The sequence below is a fragment of the Paramacrobiotus metropolitanus genome, unplaced genomic scaffold, assembly GCF_019649055.1.
Source record: "Paramacrobiotus metropolitanus isolate TYO unplaced genomic scaffold, Prichtersi_v1.0 Parri_scaffold0000024, whole genome shotgun sequence".
In the NCBI taxonomy this organism is placed as follows: domain Eukaryota; kingdom Metazoa; phylum Tardigrada; class Eutardigrada; order Parachela; family Macrobiotidae; genus Paramacrobiotus; species Paramacrobiotus metropolitanus.
This window is the reverse complement of record NW_026570244.1, coordinates 488,683-516,084: the sequence shown is the minus strand read 5'-3', so window position 1 is coordinate 516,084 and position 27,402 is coordinate 488,683. Positions and strand designations below refer to the sequence as shown.

Genomic DNA, 27,402 nt, shown 5'->3' with positions numbered 1-27,402 from the left:
TTGAATTTTCCAGGTGAAGTTGTACCGTCTGTTTCAGTAGGTCAAGTGCGTAGGCGTATTCGTAATACTGATGATAAATTATTTTGCGTAGCCAGTTTGTCATCCGATTGGCTGTGACCTAATACTCGTCGATACACGGCAGGTACCTACACTAAAAGTATGGTCGACATGATGTGTGGCAAACGATTACGCGATCCATTTAAAGAGTTTTAAAATTAAGCGGCATGGCGTTTGATGTTACACGATATTTCTTGGGGTAGCCTAAAATGTAAGGCAAGCTGGCATCGTTGTATGTTCGCAGTCGACAGTCAACATTTATTTTTGATCACGTATTGGTAAGAGTTCTCAAGACGAGCACCAACAACAAATTTCTTAATTCGAGCCGCATTCAATTACAATATTAGGAAAGTTCAACCACGTTTATCCCGGGAAGGGCAGGCTTCCATTGAATTGAACGGGAGTGGCGAGGACGTACCATTCCTGCTGGGTGGTGTCGGAGCGCGCCCAGCACTCCACCTGGCTGCCTAATTTGTGCTCCGGCCAGGGCACGTGCAGCGTCAGTGTCGAGGCGCAGTGCTGACGACCGTCGGCGCCGGTTATCTCGGTGGAGTTGGTGTGGATCATCAACGTCTGCCGGTCTGGATCGATGCAGGCCGTCTGCTGCAGGTAGTGACCCGGCGGCCAGGACAGATAGATCCCGCTATAACGCCAGACGAAGTGCTGAGCTGGTTCGGGACTACAAGGGAACTCCAGTTGACACGTGACCGAGAAGGGCGTGTAACGCGGAACAACCACCGGGAGTAGGCGCTGCGTGAAAACCTCGTGCACTCTAGGCACTGGTTTGGGGAAGACCCAGTACTCCGCCTGGACGCACCACGCTTCCATCTGACAGCGCTGCAGACACTCGAACTTGCCCCACGCCGCGTAGGTGACGTTGTGCAGAGTGAGGGAATTGTCACGAGCGCGGCTGTAGCGAAAGGTTCCCGCCGTCTGGTTGAGGGCTAACGGGTGACCTTCGTGTTTCCACACCACATCATTCGGCTGACTCGAACCGGCCGCGCACGCCAGGCTGATGGTCTCGTCCAAGAAAGGACGGTGCACGTTACCTTTAGGATCGGGAGGGGGCGCGGAGAGCTCCGGCAGCCGAACAGGATTCGTGTTCATGTGCAACACTTCCGCCTGATGGATCTGACGAAAAGCTGCGGGCACACAATGAATGCAGTATACGTTTCCTTAACGTTCATAAACGTCATGCAGTCAGGTGTTTATGCAAGAGACAAACAACTCGCGCTTTCTGCTCCTTAAGTATCTGTCCCAATCATACTTATATCAAGTTCAACAATACCTTACATAACAATGATATATTATTTTCATGCACGCTTGACAAAAATAATTAGAAATCAGCCGGTCGTCCTACGGTCGCCTCTCATTTTCTTATCTCTTCTTCTTTTTTTATGTACTCATCTTCTCATTTTCTTGTTTCTGTTTTTATTCTTATTATTAATATTATTTAGTTTTTATTCTTCTAATTTTGTTCTTATGTTATTCCGTTTTTTTATGTCTCTTGTTTTTGTATGTTTTTCGTATACTTCGTCTATTGTACAGTGTTAAGTTTTCGGAGACAATGTTTGTACGGATAGAAGAATATTTGCACGTCAAATGATGTTTGCGAACGATGTAACACCATCATAGAAGCTATTTAGGACCTGCTCTTTACCTTAAATACCATTGAAGTTCTATGGTATAAGGTACATTGCAAAAAAATTTAAAATGCCTCTTAATTTTTTTATAACCGTTCGATCTCCATGATGGGCGCCCGTCTGAGGAAGCTGGTATTACGGTCTGCTTATATAGTTAATTCCTTGCTAAGATACCATACTGCGGTATCCGTAATTCTACATTAAATTAGCCTGTGCACTGTGTTCCAACAATAAGACAACAATCACCCGTAATTACTGTACACACGCTGACCTACCGGTATAGTTCCAGCATTCTTCGAATATGGCTCTGAGGTCGGCCTTCGCCCTTTGCAGTACTAGTGCTGCATCCGTTCGGGTAGGTTGCCTCGCCGAGTGGGTTGCGCATGCATCCAAAAACTGCAGATTACACACAGCAATCAGAACTAGCAGCCCACAAAAAATATCCACTGCCACCGATTTTTTCATCATTTTTCATTTGAGGAGAGCCAAATATCCTGATGAAAAATCACACCAAAATCGCTCGATTCCCCACAATAAACGTACGGGAAGTGCTGCAAAAAAATCTGTGGAGGCAGCAAAAACTGCCTAGTACGTACTTTACGCGGAAAATGTTTCGTATTTTTTATTGAGGCGATTTACGTATCAAAATCGAAGCTAATTAATTCAATAAAAGCGTGATAACCGGTTGGTAAGGTAACGAAAACCAATGGATGCTGTGGTATGGATTATAATTATTATTATTTAGTAGTGTGCTTGGCAATAAGCACAACAATGCAATTAATGACATAAGTGTAAGACGAACTGTACAACGGCTTATAACATTGATGATCGAATGATGCGGTCATGGTACACCGTCACACACGAGCCCTGCTGAGCTTTCTCATTGGCCTTGGGTGCATCCATCTGCAAGAAAACAAAATTGCTGCTTTGAAATAGTCCCTACCAAAGTTGTACAGTAATTATACGGAAAACCCGGTTTTCAATATTTCATTTACAAGAGTCATCTTCGGCTGCGCCTCCGACTGTATTTTGACCTACAGTCAAGTTCCCTGAAAATAATTATTTTACGATCCGAGATTATTGTCCAAGATTTATTAGGATGCAGCATGGCGAGGCGAAGAAAGATTAAAGCGAACAGATAGTACGAGATATTATTTGACCGCATACTACGAGTATTTGATCTACTGCGCTTTGCGGCCCGATATATGATTCTCAGAACGCTTCAACCCAAAGTCCATACCAGTGCACAAATTCAGGAATCCATGGCCAGGGCTGTTGAGTGAACGGAAGTTACAGGACCTGCTATTACATATACATACGAACGGAAGACGCACACAAAAACCAAGCTGTTAGACAATGAATTTCGCGATTACGCACTGTCTTCCGCTCGTGTGCAGTAGAAAATTCCGTTCTCTCAGTAGCCCTGAACAGTGACCCTTACACATACACTCACCTGTCAGCAACTTTGTGCATACCAAAATCGTGTTGTTGCACGAAAACTTTCACTTTCGCGCACTCCCAAACGCTTTTTGTTTCGGTTTATGACACTTCTGTAGCCAGATGATCTGTATCTACTGGCGTGAAAACCGTTTGTGCGCGCAACATCCGGTTCGGTCGGTATGGCCGTTAGAAAATTCCAAAAAATTTAAATGCATTCAGATGTACCAAAAGTCTCATGATGGACCGATCTCTTTCAAGTTTTGCACGTAAATGCACGTGGCCATGAGGATCGTTTTACACCGATCCAAACTTTCATGTTTTTTTTCGGATTTTAAAATAAATTTCAAAATTTGAAAAATTCTAGAACAGTGGATCGGTGTAAAAACCTTGTTCGAGCTTATGTGCATTTACGTGCAAAATCTGAAGGAGAGCGGTATATGATGAGACTTTTGGTACACCTGAATGCATTTAAACTTTTTGGGATTTTCTAACAGCCATATCTCCCGAACCGGATGTTGCGCGCCCAAACGGTTTTTACGCCAGTGTTCACAAATCATCTGGCTAGAGAATATCATAAACAAGAGAAAAAAGGTTTAGAAGTGCGCGAAATTGAAAGACTTTGTTGATGTACACCAACTCGGTACCATGTACCGGGACACTTCCCTTAAACACTTTAAATTTACGGCATTCTGTAGCCAGATGATTTGTATACATATATACGCCATGCGTGCGCGCAACATCCACTTAGAAGTTAGTATGAGTTGAACGAAGATCTAACTGCGCGCGCAACATCCGGTTCGGGAGTTATCTGTTGTTACTTGGTACCAGGTACCGACACACTACGAATACTCTTTAATTTACGAAGCCTTCTGGCGCGCCGCTCGATTAAAATTTACTTTTTTTTCGTTATTATGGTTAAGGTTTCTTGGAGCTAGCCCAAAAAATTTCTTCACTTTAGAGCGTTTGTACAAATGTCCGAAACTGAAATATTTTGGAGGGTTTTGTTCCAAAAAATTCATTTTTTTCGTTACCTTCGCGGCTTGGCCGAGCCGGTAGTTACCTGACTAATCTTGTTGGTGGTAAAGACGTAGTTATCACCTTGTGGCGGTAGACATTGCTTTTTTCTCTCGGCCACGTTACCGAATCAGAGCAAACCGAACTGTACTAACATTTGAGCCGCATGTGTTGAAATGTAAACCTAAAACCACTATTTTAGAAGCGCATTTGCTTAAATTCTATTAAAACTGTAACTATTCTTTTTCGAACTTGGCCTGAAAAAGTTAGGAATAGCTCGTAATGCTTCAAAAGACCCATACAGCTTATCCAGGCTGGACTGATGTCCAAAAATATTCCGCGGACGGCGGATGCGGCGGAGGTAAGAACTACTAAGAACTATAAGGGTAAGGTTATCTTTTCGAAGTATCTCAAACATTGTATTGTTTACCGAAGCTTCTCAAATACTTTAAAATGCTGCAGAATATAATGCATGTTTCTGCAGAAATGAGTCTGTGAGATTGTGAGAATGAATAATTATCGCGTTATTGCAGAATAGGATTAAAAAATCGAAAAGTTTTCTGGAGAACTGCATGGACTGCAGTCACTGAGTGCAGGCTGCAAGGTTTTGAATCGATATGCATTTTGTAGAGAATTTGGAAACGTTTAAAACCTTCAACAGTCCTCGGCCAGAAGTTTGCAACAGGAAAGATTAAGATTAAGTCAATTACGATTTCCTTTAATGATTTTTTATGCTACGAATATAAAAGTGTGACTGTGACTCATATACAGTAATATTCAAAAGCGAGTGAATATCATTTTCTTCTATGTATCATGCAAGTAAAATATTCTAATACGTATTATGGAAGTAAAATACTAGGATGGGTGCAATATTTTTCGTCTGGTCGAAAAATTGCTATTGGCAATATTCTAAGACCTTAGTTCTCTCCCAAACCGCTGTTGTTGCAGATACCCTGAACGCATCCCAGCGACTACACATTGGCGGCGCCACCATACATCGCCATCGCGTGAAGGCTGCCACGTTCTGTCACTGCAATTGGTAATAATTTTAATGACTTATCTGCCCATGTTCGCTATGTAGACACAAAATATACGCGCGCATTACTTGTACTAAATCAACACGCAAAATACCTTGCTTCTGCAATATTACTTACATAATTTATTCATATTGAGAAAAATCACTTACCTTACCGCACGCTATCATTTGCTTAATTTAGTCGGTTTCCATTATTACACTACTGTCTCTTCGATACCCTGTATTCAGTGATAATTTTAATTGATCATTATTTTTATTATTTTGCAGAAATGCGCCACGCAAAAACTCGGATAAAGCGTCGCAAACTGTCAGTCTCGCTTTTATCGGAAATATTCCACTGACCCGGAGCAGTTTAAGGATTCCATAAAAAATATTCCTGTTTTTGTTTGCACTCAGAGTTCTAAAATCATTTCCGTTTTCCTGGTTTACTGTTTTACATCACTGACAGTGAGCAGACTCAGAGATCTGATGTATGGACTTTTATTTTACTTTGTATTTTTATCATTAATTTGCTAGCCTTTTCTTGGTGATCTTAGTAAACGCTAAAGTTCCAGTTGAAATAAAAATACTACCGTGTTACGATGGTTTCCGCCCACAGAAATACAAAATAGATATCCCATAGTACGGACGACTGTATTCCCACCGTAGAATGTGTTTGCTTCTCCACCGTATTTCTACGGTAGTTACATACCGCCGACTACTGTTTCAATTACGACGGTTTTACTACGGTTGACTTAACCATGTTACTACGGTATTAACGAAGAATCCCCGAGTGTCGCTACAACGAAGAAAACCATGGTCGTATTTTCCTCGAACGACCGTCGTCTTGCAACACTCGTAATACCGTAGTAACATAGTTCAAATTTGGCGTTGGGCCGGTTCGTTGATAGGTTTGTCAGAAACAACGGAGTAAGTAACGGAATACCATTAATTTTGTCCATGCAATCGTGGCTGTATCTAATGCATATTGCAAGCCACAGAAGCTGCCACCAGAAAATCTGCAGTTTCTAAAAAAAAGCGGGCGTAGTAGCAATTTCAGTCGTCGCAGTCAAATATGTTAACGACGATGTACATACTTATATTAAGAAAAAGGCACACCTTCCAAAATGCCACATTGCACACAACCGGACTCGCAAACTGCAAGGTCTGAGCGAAATTCGAAAACATATGAATCACGCCACTTGAAACGGGTACCATATATTGTATTTCAGCGTAATGCCCATGCTTTACCGTCTGGCGAGATAGCAGGAAAACTGGGTACGGTGCGTAGGCTGGTTGCTGAATCGGCAATCTGACTAACTTATCTGAAACAACATTCCGCCCACTCAGCTTTTACTTTAGCCGCCTATTTAACGCGGCAGCTGAAAATTTGACGAACAATTCCCGTTATTTTTGCAATAAGTGAATACCATTAGGCAATATTTCTATTTACTTGATTGCGGCCATATTTCGTTTTTCGCAGAGTGTCGACTCTTCCCACCATCCGGAGACGGCGTCGAATCAGGTGGACAAAAACACAATGCGGTCCAAGGAAAACCGTTCCAGATGACAATGATTTGCCCACTCCGTGCCTCTCTGATTGATCGTCGACAGGAAGTTTATTGCAAGACAAGGTGGAGCAATGTACCGTAAATCCGACTTAACACTGCACTGAACAAAATAAGGCGCATTCAAAATAATGCATTCAAAATAAGGGGCCCGCGCTGAGGCGCTGAGTGTGAGTCTGACTAGTAAAATGCTGAGCTTTCCTAAGACTGCTAAGGTAAAATCCCGATGACTGCAAACTTTTAACCAAAATAAGGCGCGCACCATGCGCATTCAAAATCGTATAAGCATGATAAATAATTGGAGAGTGATGGCCAGGGACATGTCACCAATTCGTAATCCATTCGCGGAAACTGCGTTTGCGCTTTGCACGTTTGGAGTCTTTCCTTACGCACTAATTTATCCACATTTATTTTCAGTGCAGTAACATTCTGTCTAAACTGCGACTGACATGATTATTTAACAGTGTGCCATAACCAGTCCAGTGATTTTCATTCTTAGGTCGCATTGTCGTGGGATCAAAGTAAATGACCGGTATACCATTACAAGACGGGGGCTCGCTTCGCTCGCCCCATCTTGCCGAACTGTGGAAGTGAAGGAGAGATGTGAGAATAAAGTTGACGTGGTAATACTGTGTGTGGTAAGGGTTATAGGGAGAAGGTAGTTCGAAAATTTATGCACTTCCATTATGTTGCCGAGTAACGAAAGAATGGATGCGGATACATAAGGATATAAGTACCTAAATAAAAGAGACGGTTGCGGGATTGAGGTGGTGTAAAGGTTGACTGTCAATTTTAATTAGAAAATGATTACTGTAATCAGTGTAATGGTTTGCAGTGGTATATTTGTGTACCTGTCTAGCATTTTGTTAAAGATAAGTTAGAAAGGTCAGTATTTTAGTATGTCGGGGGAAGTTGAGTGCAGAAGAAGCACGAGATGCAGAGTGAAAAAAGAGTTTTTATGCAGCGCAAATTGGTTAGGAGAAGGGAGCAAAGGTTATCAGTGCAAGGAGCGATTTAAAGACAGTGAGAAATTGTTTAGGCATTTGTTCGATGCTAAATATGATACTCTATGTCCCGGAATTCGAGGAAAAATTGAGCAAGGGTTATCCGTACGTGGTGAAAATATCGCGGAGAAACGGGAAGAATTCAACTTTTTCAGAAAGTTGCTTAATTGCTTCAAGCCGGTGATGCCGGAACCGATCAGTTTTTTTGATCATATGGTCAGAAGTTTTTTGAGAGGAGCAGGACTGGAGAAAAGAGTCGTTTATTTTGGAGTAGAATCGCTAAGATGGGTGACAACGTTTGGTGATGCTAAAGGTCAATTTGGTGAAATTATTGGTGTGCCGGGTTTGGGTGATTTGGAGGCATCTCAGTGGATCCGTGATGCGGAATGTGTGTTGGTGCCGTTTTACACAAAGACTCAATTTGGTTCACATGGGAGTTTGGTTATTGTGGGGGAAAAGGGTAAGGGTAATTCGAATTGTTATTTTGTGTTATATATTGATGGTTTTAAGGAAGTTGTTTGGTTCATGGTAGAAAATTCGAGTACGTGCACAAAAATTTTCGCTTTTACGCACTCGGAAATCCCTTTTTGTTGTTGTTTTATCACAATCTGTATCAGTGTAGTGTACTAAAAGTCTCATTATGGATCGATCTTCTTCAAGTTTTGCACATAAATAAAAATGGCGATGATGATCGTTCTTAAAACGATCCCGATTTCTTTGATTTTCTTCAAATCGGTTTGATTGAACAATGTGGATCGGTGTATAACGTTCTTCGTTGTTATGTGCATTTATTTGCATAATTTTGAAGCAGATCTGTCCATAATGATACTTTAGCTGCACCTGATCGAGTCTGATTATAGTTCTTGGAGTTTGCTAGTACCAAATATTCCGAACCGGATGTTGCGCGCTAGAATGGTATTCACGGCAGTGTATACAAATTATGTGGTTACAGGATGTGATGAACTGAAACAAAATGTGTTTGGCAGTGCGCGAAAGTGACGGTTTTCGTTTATGTAAACGAATTTGGTACTATGTACCGGGCCACTTCCGTTAATATGCGGTTTTTTGGTGTTCTAGGGTGTCATAATTTCTGTTCTTCTGGGCTTTGCCATAAAGATGAGTGGGTGAAATTTGTGAAAGTATTATTTGGTGATAATGTATTGAGCAACCCAAAAATGGGAAAGTGGTTGAGAATGGAACAGATGGTGAAGGTGGATGTTCAAAGTATATTAGTATGCATGGAGTATGGCTGTGGATTAGTGATGCTTTACTTTATTACAGTTTTGTTCCATCTGACTGATGGTGAGTTGGACGTGAGCAATTATGCAGAAGACGTGCGAATGAAGTTTGTAAGCTTTTGTAACGAAATGCAAAAAGCGGAAGAGAAAGGCCATGAGAGAAAGCCAAAGCGATTGTTAGGAAAATTTATTACTGGGTGTGGGCTCGGGTCTTTTAAGACTCGATGGCACACAAAATATTACAAAGGTAACCTAATGATCAAGCAAAATTTTTATAAAAGATGAAGTTTGTGAATTATTATTTAATTTAATAATATTGTAAATGCAGAAGTGCGCGCATGTGTTGGTGAGTGGGCGTGTACTGGACCGGAGAGGATCATTGCCGTGAAGGCATTTGGTGGCATGCGATTTTTTTTTGTGAAACACTTGGGTTACTCGAACGAGTGCAATACATATGTTCCGGAGTTTTGTGTTCCAGAGGATATGATCGAGAATTTTTTTGCTGAACTGGAGAAACCGAGAAAGCGACAGAAGATGTAATGTTTGAGAAAGATTTACGTGGTGTGAGATCGTGAAGATTGTGGTAGGTATGTCAAGGGCGTTGTTTTGTAGACTGTAGCTGAGTAATGACGCAGAGGATATTGTCAGTTTATTTTCCTTCTGCTGCTGATTGTCAGTTTATTTTTCCAATAAATGTCACCGCGAATGTTGCTATTGTGTAAACATTGTACGTAATTATCTTATTACGTACATTTAACGTATACGCCATCCCCTTCCTGCAGGGGCCGTTAACAATGATTTTACTACAGGTCAAGTTACAACTCCAGAAAAGTATTGTTTGTACGCGCAAACGTTAATTTAAAGTATTAATAGCGATGTGCGAGGGCACTAGTGTTACATGTACTTTGTCCTGATGCTCGGCTCGCTACTTTTCCCTTGCCCAATGCCTGAATCACTTAGTATGTGACGATTCTCATGAAATGCGCTTTCTGATTGTTAAGGGCGATATGCCCGTACATGCCGTTATCTGATATACCGTTCCACTTGTTGCTCTTTTATACCGATGTTTTTGCGCTTTTCTACGACAGTCACAGCCGTGCAGCCTAATTTCCTTCAATAACAATTCCTGACTCGCAATTGCCGTCTCGTTCGTTGCCGTTTATGCATATTTCCGTAAACACCACATATTAGACTACGAAACCGGCCGGTCTTATACCGCCGTGACCTTTCGTTTATTTCGCTCTGCCAATTATTTACGTAACAAATGGTCCGACGATCCTGAGAAGCCACCTGTCGGTTACTACAGTCGCGTGCGACCGGTATTTACGGCATCGTTATTCCGTTACCTGACCACCCGGCCGCCTTACGTTTCGTCTACGGAAGCCGTTTTCCCGCGTTCACAGTTCTACGATGGATCAAGCGCAACACCGTATTGTAAGTTGCACCAGTTATTAATTTTTAAAATAAATTAATTTTTCACCAACGCTAATTTGCCAGTGGTATATTTGAATATACCATACTCTTATACGTTCCGATTGGAACGTTAGAGTCAATGCATCAAGTGATGTCAGATATTCTGCCGTAATGTATATGCTGTAATACTGTTGTGTACTTTTGACTATTGTCGGAACGTTTGTTATAATTTATCCCGCTTATTAATTATGCATCGTTCGTGATAAAATTTAAATATGGTATATGAATTATCTCTTGTGCAGCGAATTAATAATCAGGTGTATATACATCAATTGTCGCAGACTTATTCGTTCCAAAATAATAATGAACTAGCGGCATTTTGCAATAATCTGTTTATTCAAAATTCGACTGTATTGTATGTCGAGTGGAAAAACCTGGATACTGAAGATACAGGGATTTTATTTAAAATGCCTATTACGGATTCTCTTGTTCAGGATATTGTTGATCGTTTGGTATCGCTTGGTGGTATGCGCAATGTGCTGCAAATTCCTGAATAGAATAAATCACTAATCTCCGTATTTTAATATTTCAATATTTGCATTTTCTAATCGTCTTTATTGCGTACATTCTCTTTTCATGAAAATCATTGTCGGGCATTTCTTTACTTTCTTTCAGACATTTTAAGAAATGTTATTCGACTATAAAGTTCTTTGTCGCCGTACATCTGATGGCGTAATCTACTGGCGTTTTTTTCGGAATGCAAATCACGCTGACGAAGAAGCTTTCAATTCCTTTTGTGATGCCTTTTTTGAAAATAATCCTGAGGCATTATTAATTGATTACGTGACATTCAACCCCATCGGAAGCGGTATTAATGTACGTGAGAAAAGTACGGATCCGTATATACAAAAATATATTGCTGAGGCAACGTGCCCTTGTTGTAAACATTCTTATGTATGAATTTCATTGTTGCATTGGACTAAATCGACATATTCCTTTATCTCTTTCTTTTCAATAATCTGTTGTGAAATGCAATTCACATATAAAACTGTTTCACGTGATCATACGGGCCGAATAATTCACAGCGTTTGGCAGACAAAAGAAAGTGATGATGTTGATGAATTCGCAGATTTTTGTACTACCATTTTCAGCAATGATGCAAAAGTTTTGTTTGTCCATTGTATTGTCCTTGAGTCCAGGAGAGCACATTTAGTTGCGCCTCGACAAAACCTGAGTGACCTTTATGTTTTCCAGTATATAACAGAAACCGTGTGTCCCTGCTGTAACACGTTGTTGGTTAATGCGCATCGACAAAATCCGCATCGATTGTAAGATTCTCTTTTCTTTTTGATGTGGTTTCATCATTCGGAAATTTATTTACAGTTTTCTGGATTTCATTTTATTATTTTTGTCTTCTTCTTGCAAATAATATTCATATTTTCCGGTTATGCTCTATAGAGCTACGTTTTATTTTTGTACGTATCCATTTAAACAGCATAAATATTATGCTGCACATAGCATTCAACATGTATGTTATCAGATGAACTTTATTTTTCCAAAACGTGACCCGTTCTATATTAAAATAAGAGAATCGTTACCTCGGGATGAATCATCCCGTTATGTTTTTCTGGTAAAGATTCTTACCAAGATTGTTGGCTGTTGTTGTGCGCAGCCGGATGACAAAAACTGATAAGTCAGCTGCGCCTGTTTTTACCAATTCTGTATTCAGCGATCGGTCCGATAATTTCTTCTTGAACAATCGTGGTACCAAACCCATTTCCTGTTTTCTACTACTTTTTTGTGTCATGGCCCTACCCGTCGTTTGAAATTGTGTGTTAATAAGATTGATTTAACCTGGATTCGGGTATAGCTCCCATTCCACGGTTGATAAATTTTGGCTCAAGCATCGAAACAAGAAGCCAGAGCCAACCCTTCCTGGGAACGTCGTAGAGTCGTCTTCGGACTCCGACCCCCACACGGTTGATCAAGCAGATCTACACAACACAGCTTTCTATGAATCACCTGATCTGAGTGTTCATTCGGCAATACCTTTTGACCAGAGAATTGAATCCCTATCGCCTTCGCCCACAGGGTACCTTCTCCGGTCCGCTGTGAATCAAAATTTAAGCTGGACCGAACTGAAAGGTCGCCTTTCGATACTACGTAAACAAAACCGGAAACCTCGTAGAGCAAATAAAAGTCAGCAAAGGCCATGGCGCCAGGCGACGCTGATGACGATAATCAGCCAGCAGAAAAAGGTTTTCAGCTTCGGGCCCCTAATATTCGGGACATGCCGAAATTCACGGGGACTTTCTTGAGGATGTCGATAATTTTATTCTTGAATATGAGTCACAGGGAACCCTTTACGGGTGGAAGTCAGGACAGTTACTTAGCTGTCTTCGAGCTTGTCTCAGGGCGACGCCCTCCATTGGTTTGTCAATCGTCCCGATGACAATAGCTGGGATGATTTGAAGAAGGCTCTTAAAGAGACCTTTGGGAAAAATCCATCGACTTTGACCTCGAAGGCACCAGTTTGAAAATGCTTTCAACTGATGACCCTCTCGCGTATGTCACGCGAATTACGCGTATTGTGACGACGCGTAATCCTAACGCTTCCCTGATGATTTGATATTACACCTTTTCCAAGGTTTGCCTGATGGCTTAAAAGCAGAAATCGTTTCCGTTTATGACGAGATCGAGGATACCACAGATTTTCTCGAGCGACTGAATATATCGCGCGCCTATAAATATAGGCAACGTTTAGCCTTTCCTGAAGCTGGTGCGGGACCTTCACGCCGACCGCCTCGGGTTGAAACCGAAACGGTTAAACGGACGACACAGTCCTACGGAAACTTTCGCCCCAACCGATACGCAGGCAAAAGCCGTACGAGTCGATGTTGCGGTGCCTGATCCAGCTGAAATGGAACCTATTCGCGCTAGGCTTAGCTAGTTGGAAGCCGGTGGTCAACGCCGCGATACCCGGCAGCGCGAGTCTCGTAAATGTCATTACTGTGGGAAAGCAGGCCATCTTAAGGGCGTCTGCTGGCAAAACCCACAAAGTCGGAATTACCGAGGATCGACCGGTCGCGGTCGAGGTCGAAGCACCTACGCCAACGCAGTAGCTCGCGGTTCTTACGGACCGCCACCCCCACCTAATGCATATCCCGCTATGGGTCCAGCCCAACCTGTCCCTATGATTACAGGTGGTCAGCAACCCGCTCGACCACAGCTCCCGCCAGTTTTTCCGGCAGCCGGTACAGCTGCAAATCCGACACGAGTTTTCTATCACAGTAACCTTCAGGCGGATTCATGGGAACAGCTCCCGATGGACGATCCTGCCTCTTTAAACTGAATGGGTCTGTGCGTGGTACCGACGCACGCACAGACCATTTCATCATAAACCCATATAAAAATAGTGAAGTAGGTCCAATTATCTGTCGGGCTCGTGTGAATAATATATCATGCCGGGCGATACTCGATACCGGCTCAGGGATTTCATTAATTACGGAAGGTTTTGCGAAACTTAATGGTTTGGAAATAATTGATACTGATGGCCCATACGTCACCACAATAACATCACAACGTAAATTAAATAAAAAGATTGATGTCTATCTTGAAGTTTTGGGCCAAGTACAACCATGTGAATTATTTGTTATAACCCAAGCACCCTTTGAGGTAATAATCGGAATTGATTACCTTAATCAAACACGGATTCAAATTGATTTTCATTCTAAAGCACTGCGTAATGATTCTGTAGTCTTGCCCTTGCTTTATTACTGTTTCCGGCCTTGCAAACCCGGATAATGGTCAGGATGAAGGAATGGGAAGCCGGTTTTTTAATCCCATTTACCTTCTACACGGTCCATCCGACCCACGAGATGGTCGAAGACAGGCAAACGAGTTGCCGTAGAAATACTAACGGAGAATCCGTCTGAGAAATGTATTTCGGGCGAGCTCAGAAAGAAGGCGAGCCCAGGTTTGGCCGCATCTACGAACTTAGTTTCCCAAGCTGTTCTGCTGGCGGAACAGTTTCCGGGAAAACAGACACTGATGGTACAGAACCCGCAGGCCCCGAGGGTTACAGTTGTTGGACGCAGGTTCCTCCCAAGATGGGAAGGAAAGGAGACAAGATAGTATGATAAGGGCATTAGCCGATCGTGAAAAGTTTTTCAATTTTGGGTTGCTGAAGCGCAACGAGAACAAAAAGTTTGAAAAGGTCAGGTTGAGGTCGGGGATTTCGATCCGGAGACCAAGAACCGGTCACCGAGGTCACTGGCATTCAGAAAGAATTCAAGTTAGAGGTCGGAGGTTTCGAGTCCGGAGACCAGGAACCTGCCACTGAGGTCGCGGGTAATCAGGAACTAATTAACCTTGAGGTCGAAGAGAAAACAATCCTAAGCATCAGGAACCCGTTACAGAGAATTTCGGGATCAGGGATGCCAATAGAGCTGTTACAGAAACGCGAACCCTCGAGGTTCCGGACCAAGAGATTCAGAATAGTGCAGTCGCGTTGGAAGAGTTACTGCCGGAAAACCTCAAGCGTTTTATGAAGAATAATTCAAATCACAGATGACATTGATGACCTTTTGGTCCTACCACAATTGCGGCAAAAGTTTCAGACATTAATTTTCAAAATTTGAATTATGGTGACCTTTCGGTCGAACAACGGAACGAACTAGTACGTTTGCTCATGGATTTTACTGAGGTCTTTCGACCGACGATCAGGCCTCGGTACCTGTAACGTGTTGACACACAGAATTTTTCTGAAACCGGAAGCGAATCCAGTCGTGGAACCGCTTCGGCGTTTCGCGGAATGGCAAAAGTCGAGATCACTCGACAGATCCAAGATATGTTGCGAAAGGGCGTGATCAGCCCATGCGAAATTTCAGAACGATGTGCCAATGTGGTACTGGCACGAAAGAGATGAGTCTTTAAGATTTTGTGTTTCATACAAGCTTTTGAATGAGGACACTATTTTTGATCCCTACCCATTACAGAATCGACGACTGTTTGGACAGTCTTAAAAATTCATGTTACTTTACTAGCCTTGATTTGGCTAGTGGCTACTGGCAAATCAGGATGGATGACTCATCCAAGAGTCTTACTTGTTTCCGAACGCCGGACGGCGTTTTCCAATTGAAGTAATGCCCTTTGGATTGCGTACGGCTCCTGCGACTTTCAGTCGCATGATGGATCGCGTCCTGGGCGATCTCAAAGGAAAGATTTTAATACTGTATCTTGATGATGTTGAAATTTATGCGGACTCGTGGCAAAATCTTTTAGTAAACCTTCAAATCGTTTTGCAACGGCTTCGAGAAGCCGGACTGAAAATCAAACCAGGCAAATGCTTCTTTGGGAAGAAGGAACTAAAGTTCTTAGGTCATATGGTAAATTCCCAGGGCATTGCCCCAGATCCGAAAACGTTCAGGCTATCTAGCTCGTCCGGTACCTGCATGTATCCGGGACGTTAAGGGATTCTTGGGCGCTGCTAGCCATTATCGGCGATTCATCAAAATTTTTCGCGCATTGCCGCCCCGCTTCTCGAGTTAACAAGAAAAAACACAACGTTTCATTGGTCTGCTGCGTCGCAGCGCGCTTTGACGATATAAAAAACTCATTAATTACAAAACCAATCCTCACCCACTTTGACAATGAAAAGGAGCACGTCCTGGAAACGGATGCCAGTCTCGATGGACTGGGCGCCGTTCTGACACAGCGCGAAGCTGATGGTTTCAAAGTTGTTGCCTACGCAAGTCGTTCGTTAACCGATGCAGAGAAGAACTATCATACGTCCGAGCAGGAGCTCCTCGCTATTTTCTGGTCGGTTACTGACAAATTCCATTTTACCTCGGAGGTCCGAAACCGTTCACCGTAGTGACGGACCATAACTCCTTAATTCCTTTGTTTAAAACGCCGACCCCGAGTGGTCGTCTCGCTCGTTGGATCCTGGCTTTGCGCCCATACAACATAAGGATCCAGTACCGAAAAGGAAGTGCCAATAACGTAGCCGACTTTCTCTCACGATCACCTTTACCACCACCGTTACCGCAGATTTGCGCCCTAGTCGTACCAGATTCAACGGTCGACATCCCTGCTCTACAGGGAACTGACGAATTCTGTAAAAAGATTTTGGGAATCCTGAACGGTGCCACCGACACCGCGAAATTTCGAACGCGAATTCAGCACTACGTCGTAAAGGAGAAAATTTTGTATAAAATCGTATTTCGCGGCAACGATCCGGTATATCTCATTGTGGTGCCTAGTTCACTAAAGGTCACTCTCTTAAGGGCGTATCACGATGATCTCGGTCATCCTGGGATCACCCGGTGCTTCAAGCTCTGTATCTCAAATATTACTGGCCGAACATGGCCCACGATGTTGCGGAATACATTTCTTCGTGCCATTCCTGTCAGGTACTGAAACCACCGCTAAAACCACCATATGGTTTTCTGCAACGTATCAAAATCGGTCAACCTTTCGATGTGTGGGTATGGACTACGTTGGTCCATTCCCACCGAGCAGTAAAGGAACCGGTACATAATTGTTGCCGTCGATCACTTGACAAAGTGGATCGAAGCGCGACCCGTGAAAGCTGCAACTGCCGCCAACGCGGCACACTTTTTGTACGAGCAAGTTATTTCCAGACATGGGTGCCCAAGGTCGATCCTTACGGATCTCGGGACTCATTTCACCGGAAGTCTCTTGCAACATTTGTTGCGCCTAGCGCGCATTACTCATCGTACGACTACGGCATACAACCCTAAGGCCACCGAAAGGATAAATGGTGTTCTCGTTAAAGCGATTGCGCACTACGTGTCTCCGACACATAGAAATTGGGATGACCTTGTGATACCGATAACTTTTGCTTTGAATACAATGGTGAACGACACGGTTAAGGTCTCTCCATTTGAATTGTTGCACGGGTATAACCCGACTCATCCAATCGATAATATTATCAATCCTGGCGAAAACCTTGGTTTCGAAGAGCCTGATGAAACGCTTCCAAGTCAAATTCAGACGTACCTAAGTAGCTTACGCGAGGTTGCCGGCCTCATGGCGAATCACGCGCAAGATAAGACGGCTCCGCGCTTTAATGTTACCCGTCGTGAACACGCCTTTGCACCTGGCAATCTGGTCCTTTTAAAAGGACCGCCAAAAGAAATTGTTTCTCCTGAAAATAACCTATCTCCAAAATTTCTAATTCGTTGGCACGGGCCTTGGAGGATCGTCTCTCAAGTGTCCGAAGTTAATTACGAAATTGAATCTCTTCGTGGTCGGCCGAAGACTCAGGTTGTCCATGTACAGCGTTTGCGCCACTATAGCGAGCGCTTGGACACACCGTACGTTGAGTCGGTTCTGGCCGAACCACTTAAAAAGGGGAAAAGAGACTTGGATAACGTTGATCTCGAACAGGGTCGAGAAACAAACGATCCAGTGTCCACAACCCACCTGACGTTCCGATAACCGGAACTAACGGAACGGAGACGGTTCGACGTTCGGACCGCCTAAAACAAAAGAGAGAAAAATAAGCATTCATATTTTATTCTTTCATGTATCATCGGTTAAAATTAAATAAAAAGATAATAAAATTTAAAAAATAAAAAGAAACAAGTAGTTTATTTTCATATGACAGCTTTGGTATTTTAATTTATCTAAAATTAATACTTTCTCTCTCTTTTGTTGTAGGGCGTTGATCCCAACGGCCGTCAGGCACCAGTTTACAGGTACACCGGTCTGAACCCATCGACTTTGGGCAACCGGTACGTACTTGACCATTTCTGTCACGTGAGTGTTGCTAATGAGCTTCACCCTCTTGCCAATCGTCAAACAGTTTTGACAACTGTAATTTCGGAAGTACCTAGTGCACGCGCGGTTTCGTTCGCCCGATTGGAGGTGTTAAAACGTTATCTTGAACCATTTCTGGATTCCAATGAAATCGAGCGTATAACAACCGTAAACAAAACTTTTCTTGACGATCTTCGTCTTGCGGAATTTACAAGTTGCATAAGTGCCCTTTCCAAAATTGATACAGATATACCGCTCAAGCCGTTCTTTCCCTCGCTGTACTTGGCTAAGCTAGCCGTAGGAAATTACGGATTAACACGCGGTTTTCCTGCACCTTTCGCATGCAGATGCGCAACGACACAACTTGATATGACGACGCCTTCGTTGACCTTTCAGTGTAACACTGACCCGGGCCGGTGCGATGCCCAGACCATTAATTACTCCGAGCTCAATGCACCGATCGTGAGGTGTAGCAATCGGGCTCAACGTTACGGTCTTTATTTATATAATAAGCTTGTTCCAGACTTCTTCTGTCTGGAATGCTTTTATAAAGCCACCAACCACGAGTTGTTTACCGACGGCTACTTTCAGCATCCTAACGATTTGACCGTTAAAACTTGTCAGGCAGGGCACCGTACACAAGAACCCAACCATTGTGATCAGTGTAGTACGACCAGAATTTACCATCGACATCTTGGGTATCCTCCCGGTCAAATCTCTTATGAGCACGCGCAACGGGATTTCAATAACAGAATAGCTCACGATTTTGCGCATTCGTTTTTTATCGTTGAGGAAAATTCTTACGCAGACCCAACTGATCAGGTCTGTGTAGTACTCCGCTATGCCAAAACAACGCATCCTGATTCTGCGCCACTGACAAAAAGGCTCTGGGCATGGCTTTTACGGCAAAACCTTGGTGAAGTTGCCGACACTTACGAAACCTATCGCCGAAATTTTCACTACCATCCGCTGATATATCAGTTTCTAACATTGATCCCCCACAATGATGAATCCAGGGCAATAGCTTTTAAAGCATTGATGCCGTTTTTACCAATCCATAGCTCTCCTAATGTTGGCATTTTTCCGACTTCGTCCAGGGAGCACGCCTGTCATGTCGCGTACCATGATACGGATATCAGTTTTGACTGCAAATGCTTTACGAACAATGCCCTCCGGGCGATCGGTCAGGACTTCGTACTCCTTAACAGGGATCGAGAAGACGCAATGGTTATTTCATCTAGAACGACAGACGTTTTTAACATTCGTCTTTGTGAAACGCGGAAAAATAACGGAAGGTGTAATAAACCAACAGATGCCCGCGTCCTGTACCAGAAAGGTCGTCCCGTCTTCCTTTGTACCCAATGTCTCATAGCCGTCTACCGCCACCGAATGTGCGTTTGCGGTACGGAAGTGGTATTGGTAGAATGCACTCCGCCGATGATGGAGTGTATTCGCGGCCACAAATATCACGCAGAATGCGCTGTCAGCGACATATGTCCTCATTGCGCACATTTGTTTCCGATGACGGAAAACGCTTCTACTGCGAGGAAGGACTCTGACAGTCCACCTCCTCTGGAAGCATATTCTGATTCCGACGCGGAATCTACCGTAACTGTGAATTTGGACGAAGAACCATCGAGAAAGGGACTTACGGTTCACAACCCCGCATACGCTCCGGCTAAACCAGGAAATCGGGAAGGTCTTACGAGCGATGACTCAGGACCAGAAAACGAGGCACCGCCGCCTCCAGTTCCTGCAAAACGCATGCGCGCTGGTCTACCCAGCTTTGTGACACTTTCCGTCCTTCTTTACTCTGTACCTTGTCGGGTACTTCCGGACTGAACACTACGCTATGCGACTGCTCACGGAGTAAATACGTGGGAATCGCTGACCTTTCTGCGCGAATCCGGTGCGAGCAGTTAGACGGCCCCATCAGAGAAACTCATGACGTGAAGTACTATCTTCTCGACTATAAGAACATTACTCGAGTTTTCTCCGGCTCCGCTTGTCGGATGGTTATGAAAACCACGATACAAGAAGGTTTTTTCTTCGGCGGCTATAACAGCCAGAATTTTGAGGTCGCACTCCCGGTAACCGCTGATCAGTGCCGTGACATGGTCAGAACAAAGACATGCAGTAGAAACGCCATGACCAAAAGTGGACGTACTTGGGTATACGACGCAATGCCTGTGGTTGACCGCCGGTGGAACCAATACCGCCGGGCCGACGTCATTACCTGTCTCTTAGAGAACGTGACCCTCGAAACCACGTGTGACGACTGTCCAGTACTGTCCGCCACTGGCGAAATTTCTTCGTCTATTCTCTCCGAGTCCAGTGTCCATCCACACGTAACTTACGTGTGGACTACCGACAAAAACCATACGAAGTGTCGTGCTAACACGGTTCTTGACAGCGAGGGGGCAGTTGTTCCAATTAAAATCAGGAGAGATCCACATTCGGGACCATTTACATCAACTCAGCTTTACGGTTGAAGAAAAAATGGAACGAACATGCGATGAAGGCGCATCTGTTCATTATGTCCGCTCCCATCCGACACTTCGCATAAAATTTTACCACGCTTGGTATCGTCCTAACGTCACTGAGAGAATCCGCCCTCCGGCTCGTCCCCCCTGTTGGCATCCAAAGTCGGTTGAATGCAAATCTTTCGGCAGAAATTACCACCTTACTATCGTCCCACCTTCAGTACGTTGAGGATTTCTTCGCGTTTCAAGAAATGAAAATCCTCAATCACCTGCACAAGTTGCAATGCCAGGCCGACAGAACGGAAATGGAAAGTCTGATTCTACTTAGCCAGTTTTCCCTGTGGTCGTCGGAGGCAAACTAGGTTTTCCCAAATGTCAGGCTGCCGTAGTTCTTGGAGATTCGGCGACTATCTACCAGTGCACGGAAGTCAATGTTACCATCGGAGTCAAGTACTCTACATGCGGACCAGATCCGTACATCGCGGCCGAAAACGACGATCGCGGATACACGATCGCCCTCGACGGCGAGACCCTCAAAAGGCACTCAGTTTGCCTCCATCGGCACTCCGTGGTAATTATACACGGAACTCTCTACCGCTACCAAGACGGTGCCTGGACTCCTGTAAACCCTACGTTCCATAAAACGCTTGCACATTGGCATTATACTGCCAAATTCCTGACGGATAACTTGGAAGACACTCTCGGTGACTCCTTGTCAATGGATCCTTTTCGGTTTCTCGACTTAACAGCCGAGTTATCCGGCCTGATGTTGGAGACCGGTATTTCAAATTTGAGTACCATAATTACTCCAAAATATGTTCAAAGTACAATGAAGTCCATGACATGGCATAGTCTCTTAAATATTTCGCTTACTTCGATAACCGTTTTCATTGCTGTGGTATTTTGCGTTCGGTATTACCGAACGGTAATCGCGTTTCTCAGCTGTCTTCTAGATTGTTGCCGCCCGCGTTCGCGCCGGCAGTATGATTTTCAGCCTCGACGGCAGGGAACGATTGCGCTCACTGCGACCGCTACGGAAACCCCCAATCGGAACCCGTCCCGGGACGTACCCACACGGACGGTGGATATTCCCATGACGCCGCGTTACCGTCCTTTGGACACCGTCCGACAGGATCCCGTCTACGCCAATGCGTGTACGACCGCTGAGGACTCGGATGGATCAACAATCGGCGCCAGGACTCCCTCCCCGGAGCACACGGTCGGAACACGGATGGAACCGACGGTGACCTTTGGGAATGCGTTGATGGAACAGCGCCGGAAGTTGGCACCGGTTCGGTACGGAACTCCACCGACCGTGAGCAGCGTATAACCGCTTAGCATTAGCCTTATTTTCCCGCTCATGTAAAGTCAGCCAGCAAATTAATTAAAATTTCTTAAAAAATTTCTATTGCAAAATTTCAAAAATATTGTATTTTATGCGATTTTTGTTTTTATATTTTGCTAAGACAATTCAAATCAAGTCAGGTTCTCGCTTGTATTTCGTCAAATTTAACATGGTCAGGTTTTACCTAAATTTTTCAGTAAAAAGCATCGCTTTATTTTTTGTGGAAAATTTATCAAAAATATTGGTCAGGAAATTTCCTTCGAGAATTGTCAAATTTTCGTTTGAATTTCAAAAAAAAAAGTTCTTGGAGATAAACCCGTTTCTATCCCCGGGAACCCAGTAATTTTAAGGTTCGCTCCAGCGAACCCAGTTATATACGGTTCGCTACCCGAAGCTTTAGGTCGCCGATTTTTATCAGTCATTACCGCCTCACAACGAACAGTGCGTGATCAGATTAAACGACCTGCATTACAACCATGGGTAGCGCATGGTGTTTGTGTGAATAGACTGTGATCGAAATTTTCTGGGGCAAAATTAGATATTGGAATTTAAAAAAAAATATAGTTAACGGATAAGCTGGTGCAGCAGTTTGTTTGCACAGTGTCTACGCGAATGAAGAATCGCTCACATGCTTCGAAATTACCTCAACTAACGCAGTCTAGAATCGATGTACAAAAACCTGTCTGAAACAGCAATACCATCTGCTGTGAAATCTCTGCAGAAAACTTGTCCGCAACAGCAAAAAAAATTTTTGCTGTAATGCCTCTGACCAAAACCCGTCAGCAACAGCATTGAAAATTGCTGAGAAAAAAAAACAGAACAGAATTTCGTACGAGATCGCACACGCGCGACTCGACTGCAGCAGACGAAAAAAAATTTTTACCAGCCAGACACGAGTTTAGCATCGTAGACTGAATGCACTAAAGCTGCATTAAAAAAAAAGGGAAAAAGAGGCGTGTGTTTAGACAAGCGAATGAATAATGTTTGAAACCAGCGACTTAATATTTATAAATTGTACTGTGTCGATTTTGCCTCAGGAAATGAAATGTCTGTTTATTTGCGTAAATACGGTGTGGTGTTATGGTTTTGGTGTACGGTTAACCGCTGATCAAAGTTCAAGTTCAAGAGCGATCGAAAGATATCATCGACTGAACCGCATTTATTATAAAATGAGTCAGAGAATTTAAAATCCAAAACATTTATAAAATGAAAATTCGGTTCAATCCGGTTTTCCTAAAAGCGTTCCAAAAAATAAAATTCAGATTATTCCGCTATATTACCTGTATTTCTTCTAACCGTATAAAGTATAACTATTACTTGCATATTATTATTTGCTATTTCATGAATGTGTTTCGAAAATTTTAAAATGCAAAAACAGCTGCTTTATCGTACTGCTGGTTGACTGGCTTTTCTGCTTTTTTTATATTAGTTATGGACTGCGGACAGTCCTTTTTTCATGGAGAGAAGTTTTACATGTACTTTGTCCTGATGCTCGGCTCGCTACTTTTCCCTTGCCCAATGCCTGAATCACTTAGTATGTGACGATTCTCATGAAATGCGCTTTCTGATTGTTAAGGGCGATATGCCCGTACATGCCGTTATCTGATATACCGTTCCACTTGTTGCTCTTTTATACCGATGTTTTTGCGCTTTTCTACGACAGTCACAGCCGTGCAGCCTAATTTCCTTCAATAACAATTCCTGACTCGCAATTGCCGTCTCGTTCGTTGCCGTTTATGCATATTTCCGTAAACACCACATATTAGACTACGAAACCGGCCGGTCTTACACCGCCGTGACCTTTTCCGTTTATTTCGCTCTGCCATAAATTATGTAACACTAGGTAATGCCTTATCTGACATGTTGCGATGAGTTATTGCGAAACTGCAAATAAAGTAGTAGTCGTTGATCCTTTAGTTTGACAATTAACAGTAATAATGAGCTTGCTGTATATCGTGAGCAAACGGTTATAAGGAAAAATGCATTTTTTTCAGCAGCGACGCTCATTGATGAAGGCTAGGCGCTTTGAATAGTAAAATGAATTTTTTTGCGGCAGGTTTTCAATCTGGTTTCCCAGTTGGTACGTGAACAGTGAAGATGAAGGATATGGCGCAGCTGGATCGGTGGCGCAGCGGGAAATTGTTATTATTGGTGGATGTCCAGCGTGCCGTGTTGGGGTGCTCGATGCTGTATACCGACCCGCCGTTGCTCAAACTGTGGTGCCGTATATGGGTGACTGGCGTTCGCGAGAATGCAATCGAGATGCGTTTGGACGTTGAGGAGAATGTTCTCTGCAGACTATGTGTTTTGATTCGTTCCGAGCATATTTTTCTGATTATCCGAATTGGTTTCTGACATGTGGTTGCTCGAAAACAAATTTTATACCGGCCGTTTTACACAATTAGTGATTCTAGATTTGTTTAATATTAATTTTTGGGCTTTCACAGATCAGTAGCTCGTTGTCTAAACCGCTGACCTGGTCCGCTTATTTTTCTGTGTTTTTAATTGTAGTCTTAAGGTTTAGGGTGGTTGCATTTCGGCTGTCCAACAAAACACTCGTTATGATTTGTTCGCAATTCCTGATGTATCATTTAAAATTTCGCAGTGAGCCAAAGACTGTACTTGTACATTGTATAAACACAGGAGAACACGGCTGGAGCAGTAAGTTGAATTTTATCATAGCGACTGTTTTGATGGAGTACATAGATGCAAATTTACCGGAACTGAAGTCCATGGTGAGCTTTGTTCACTAGTTACTGTTCCTTTCTGGCTCACATGAAGACAGACCGCAGTCATTACCAATGTTACTGCAAGACTGTACAGGTACACTTTACATCGTCTGCTGTCTATTAATTTCATATTCTTTTAGATTTTTAGAATCTGAGGGTTGATGCTTCTTCGCTCATACTCGGAAACTAGAACTTATAAACTAACATAATTGTGATGGAGAAATAACTGTTGATATGGAATAGAAAATAAGAATTAGTTACCGTTAGCGGTGGTCAGTCCATGAGCTGGCTGGCGGTTTAGTAATTGTACTGACCATTGCAACCCGTAAAACACCAGTAATACTACTATACGCCCGGAGTACTTTTTTTGCTGGAGACATTAAAACTGAGTACCGGCTCGTGTGAGATGGGCTGCGACATCGGTAATACGTAAATGTATTTAGTACACTGTATGATGGATTATTTGTACACGATGTTTTGCATAAGTACTGTACTAAAAAAAAGTAAGTAAAGTAAAGTAAAGTAAGTAAAGTAAAGTAAAGTAAGTAAAGTAGAGTTAAGTGCACGAATTTGGTGGGATGTACCGGGTCACTTCTATAAGTTTATAATATTGCATGCGGTATGAACACACTTTGTTTTAGCTTTTCGCGTTTTTATTAATGTTTAAAACTGCTTGCAAAATGTAAGATTGCTAGCACAGGGTACATATTGGTAAATACGTTCAGGCAAATAGCATGGTAAATCCAACGAGCAGTTGGTTTGATAATTTGAAGTTTTGTTCTTGATGACATAAAAATATAAGGTAAGTACATGTACTGATCATGCAGTATACGTTGGTATAACTGGAAAAATGAAAAATTAGTGTTAACCTAATATAATGAAAAGAGTAAAGCAGTAAGATGGATGATTAGAGAAACATTTCGGAAAGTTGTTATGTAAAAGATGCAAAGTACTAAAAAAATTCGGAAAAAGACGCTTCGATGTCTTTTGCGGACGGATGGTCAGTTGGATAAAAAACTGTGTGATCTGGTTTGGTCACGAGCATCGTTTGGTTTAGAATGGTAAGTCCACGAAACGCCAGCACACGGTTTTGGTATCGGTCTTTCGTAAGGCACCATGCCTATAAAAATTAGAATGTTTTGCAAAAGTTGCCACTGTATGAGAGTAGAAGTTTAGCAACTGAAGAAACACTGTCGCACCAGGTCGCCCATAACTTTGAGGCTTATCTTTTCATCGGCATCCATATCCCGAAGGTAAATGAGGCGCTCCGCTTTGCTCTCTGTTTTGTCCACTTTGTCAATTTCCTCGACGAGACCGAAGAATGCTAAAATAATTTAAGTGAAATATTTAGTGATTTTTGAAAATATTTATTATAAATAACTGATATTATGAGAAGTGTTTAATATTTAATTGCTATAAGTATCTGGTAAGTACAAAATTTAAAAAACGGGATATGATTTTCAATGTAAAATACAGTTATCCGAAAACGTTGTTTTACTTTGCTCTTCCGGTTTGATAATCGCGCGGATGTCTTTGAGCTGACCAAGTTGAACGTTTTTCGGGAAAGTATGGCCGGTGAATTCAATGCTGCTGATGGTAGATTTTAGCAAAATTTGCCAATCTGTGGTTGCCCCGGCTTTGTATTGGGCGTTTTTTGTTGCGGATCCGTTGGAGATAATAACAATCTTAAGCGAGAGAGAGAGCAATTTTAAGAAACTAAATATAAATGCAAGAATAAGAGGAAGTGGCTAAACTACTGTAGTACATTTGTGTGTTATGTGTGACATATAGTTAGATTAATTCGCTTGAGACACTTGCCTCGCCATTAGCACATGGAGGAATGTCTTTGAATCTTTCGCATTCTTTTTCGAACAGCATGACCGTTGCTGATTCACAGCCATCAGTGACGAGGATCTTATGGTATGGTTTTCCATCTTTCTGCGCAAATTTTCTGCCGAAGTTGTGAGACACAATGAGCCGCAATTTGCTGAAATAATTAAACGAAGACATAGCATATGTTTATTAAGTAGCAGTAATTTTAGCTTTTCATTTAAAAAACACACTTTACAGCTCCTTCCTTGAGTTTTTTGAGTTCAGTTAAAGCGTCAGCTGTTGGATCAGATGTGGAATTGGTTGCGAAATCGTTTCCGGTGGTATGGATGTCGGCCAAACCTTGGATTTTTTTGAACTGGGAAGCTTCCGGAGTGGCGACGATGATCAGTTCAGTGATATGGACTTTAGTGCTAAAAAATTTTGCAAAACACAAACCGATTTCTTTCGGGTTTTCTGCCTTATGCAAATCAGATATGTAATCTATACATAGTATTTTAAATTCTTAAAAATGTTGAACCGTTTTCATGCAATTGCGATGTTAAAAAACAGTGACGAAACAATTAAACCATGCCACGCTATTTCGCTGTGCGCATCTGTTATTTACAGAGCGAAGCCGCATATGTCTGCGGTGACTGCATTAATCATTGTGCAGTGCAGTAAATTTGAATATATAGAGTACGTGATGCTGATTTGCGTAAAGACGAAAACCGGAAGAAAATGATTCTGTGGAATTTATAATAAATTGTGGCCAGTCTACTTTGAAGGACCAGTGCCGATTTACTTACTATAGGGGGCCAACCGAACGACCGTACGAGTAGGTGATATTTAGGTAGGA

General features: G+C 42.8%; 3 protein-coding genes across 7 annotated transcripts; 2 read left to right on the top strand and 1 right to left on the bottom strand.

The window, feature by feature from the left end:
- Nucleotides 1–329: 329 nt before the first annotated feature.
- On the bottom strand, nt 330–7,296 carry LOC129587219 (uncharacterized). Its single transcript, XM_055480843.1, has 4 exons — nt 6,623–7,296; nt 2,503–2,603; nt 1,976–2,251; nt 330–1,199 (listed from the first exon to the last, which is right to left on the bottom strand). The coding sequence occupies exons 3-4, from the start codon at nt 2,166–2,168 to the stop codon at nt 421–423; spliced, it is 972 nt and encodes a 323-aa protein (XP_055336818.1). The 5' UTR covers nt 2,169–2,251; nt 2,503–2,603; nt 6,623–7,296; the 3' UTR covers nt 330–420.
- On the top strand, nt 6,598–24,563 carry LOC129587218 (uncharacterized). Of its 5 annotated transcripts, none has more exons than XR_008690293.1 (3): nt 6,598–6,803; nt 7,237–7,375; nt 24,062–24,563. XR_008690293.1 is itself a non-coding variant. In XM_055480841.1 (3 exons), the coding sequence occupies exons 1-3, from the start codon at nt 10,390–10,392 to the stop codon at nt 24,282–24,284; spliced, it is 321 nt and encodes a 106-aa protein (XP_055336816.1). In that variant the 5' UTR covers nt 10,125–10,389; the 3' UTR covers nt 24,285–24,563. The 5 variants fall into 5 exon arrangements, 1 of the variants encoding a protein (XP_055336816.1); XR_008690290.1 differs by lacking the exons at nt 6,598–6,803; nt 7,237–7,375 and adding exons at nt 10,125–10,413; nt 18,079–23,848; XM_055480841.1 differs by lacking the exons at nt 6,598–6,803; nt 7,237–7,375 and adding exons at nt 10,125–10,413; nt 18,079–18,152.
- Nucleotides 7,445–8,781, top strand: LOC129587220 (uncharacterized). The gene is made up of 2 exons (XM_055480844.1): nt 7,445–8,201; nt 8,694–8,781. Exons 1-2 carry the CDS (start codon nt 7,637–7,639, stop codon nt 8,738–8,740), a joined length of 612 nt encoding a protein of 203 aa, XP_055336819.1. The 5' UTR covers nt 7,445–7,636; the 3' UTR covers nt 8,741–8,781.
- Nucleotides 24,564–27,402: the final 2,839 nt, after the last annotated feature.

Excerpts from the sequence above, each read along its gene's own strand:
- LOC129587219 (XM_055480843.1), bottom strand. The coding sequence starts at position 2,168 with ATGATGAAAAAATCGGTGGCAGTGGATATTTTTTGTGGGCTGCTAGTT. Across the intron at positions 1,200-1,975 it reads AGAATGCTGGAACTATACCG|CTTTTCGTCAGATCCATCAG; the intron begins GTAGGTCAGCGT and ends GTGTGCCCGCAG.
- LOC129587220 (XM_055480844.1), top strand. The coding sequence starts at position 7,637 with ATGTCGGGGGAAGTTGAGTGCAGAAGAAGCACGAGATGCAGAGTGAAA. Across the intron at positions 8,202-8,693 it reads GGTTATTGTGGGGGAAAAGG|GATGTGATGAACTGAAACAA; the intron begins GTAAGGGTAATT and ends ATGTGGTTACAG.
- LOC129587218 (XM_055480841.1), top strand. The coding sequence starts at position 10,390 with ATGGATCAAGCGCAACACCGTATT. Across the intron at positions 10,414-18,078 it reads ATCAAGCGCAACACCGTATT|GGCGTTGATCCCAACGGCCG; the intron begins GTAAGTTGCACC and ends CTTTTGTTGTAG. Across the intron at positions 18,153-24,061 it reads CCATCGACTTTGGGCAACCG|GTTTTCAATCTGGTTTCCCA; the intron begins GTACGTACTTGA and ends TTTTTGCGGCAG.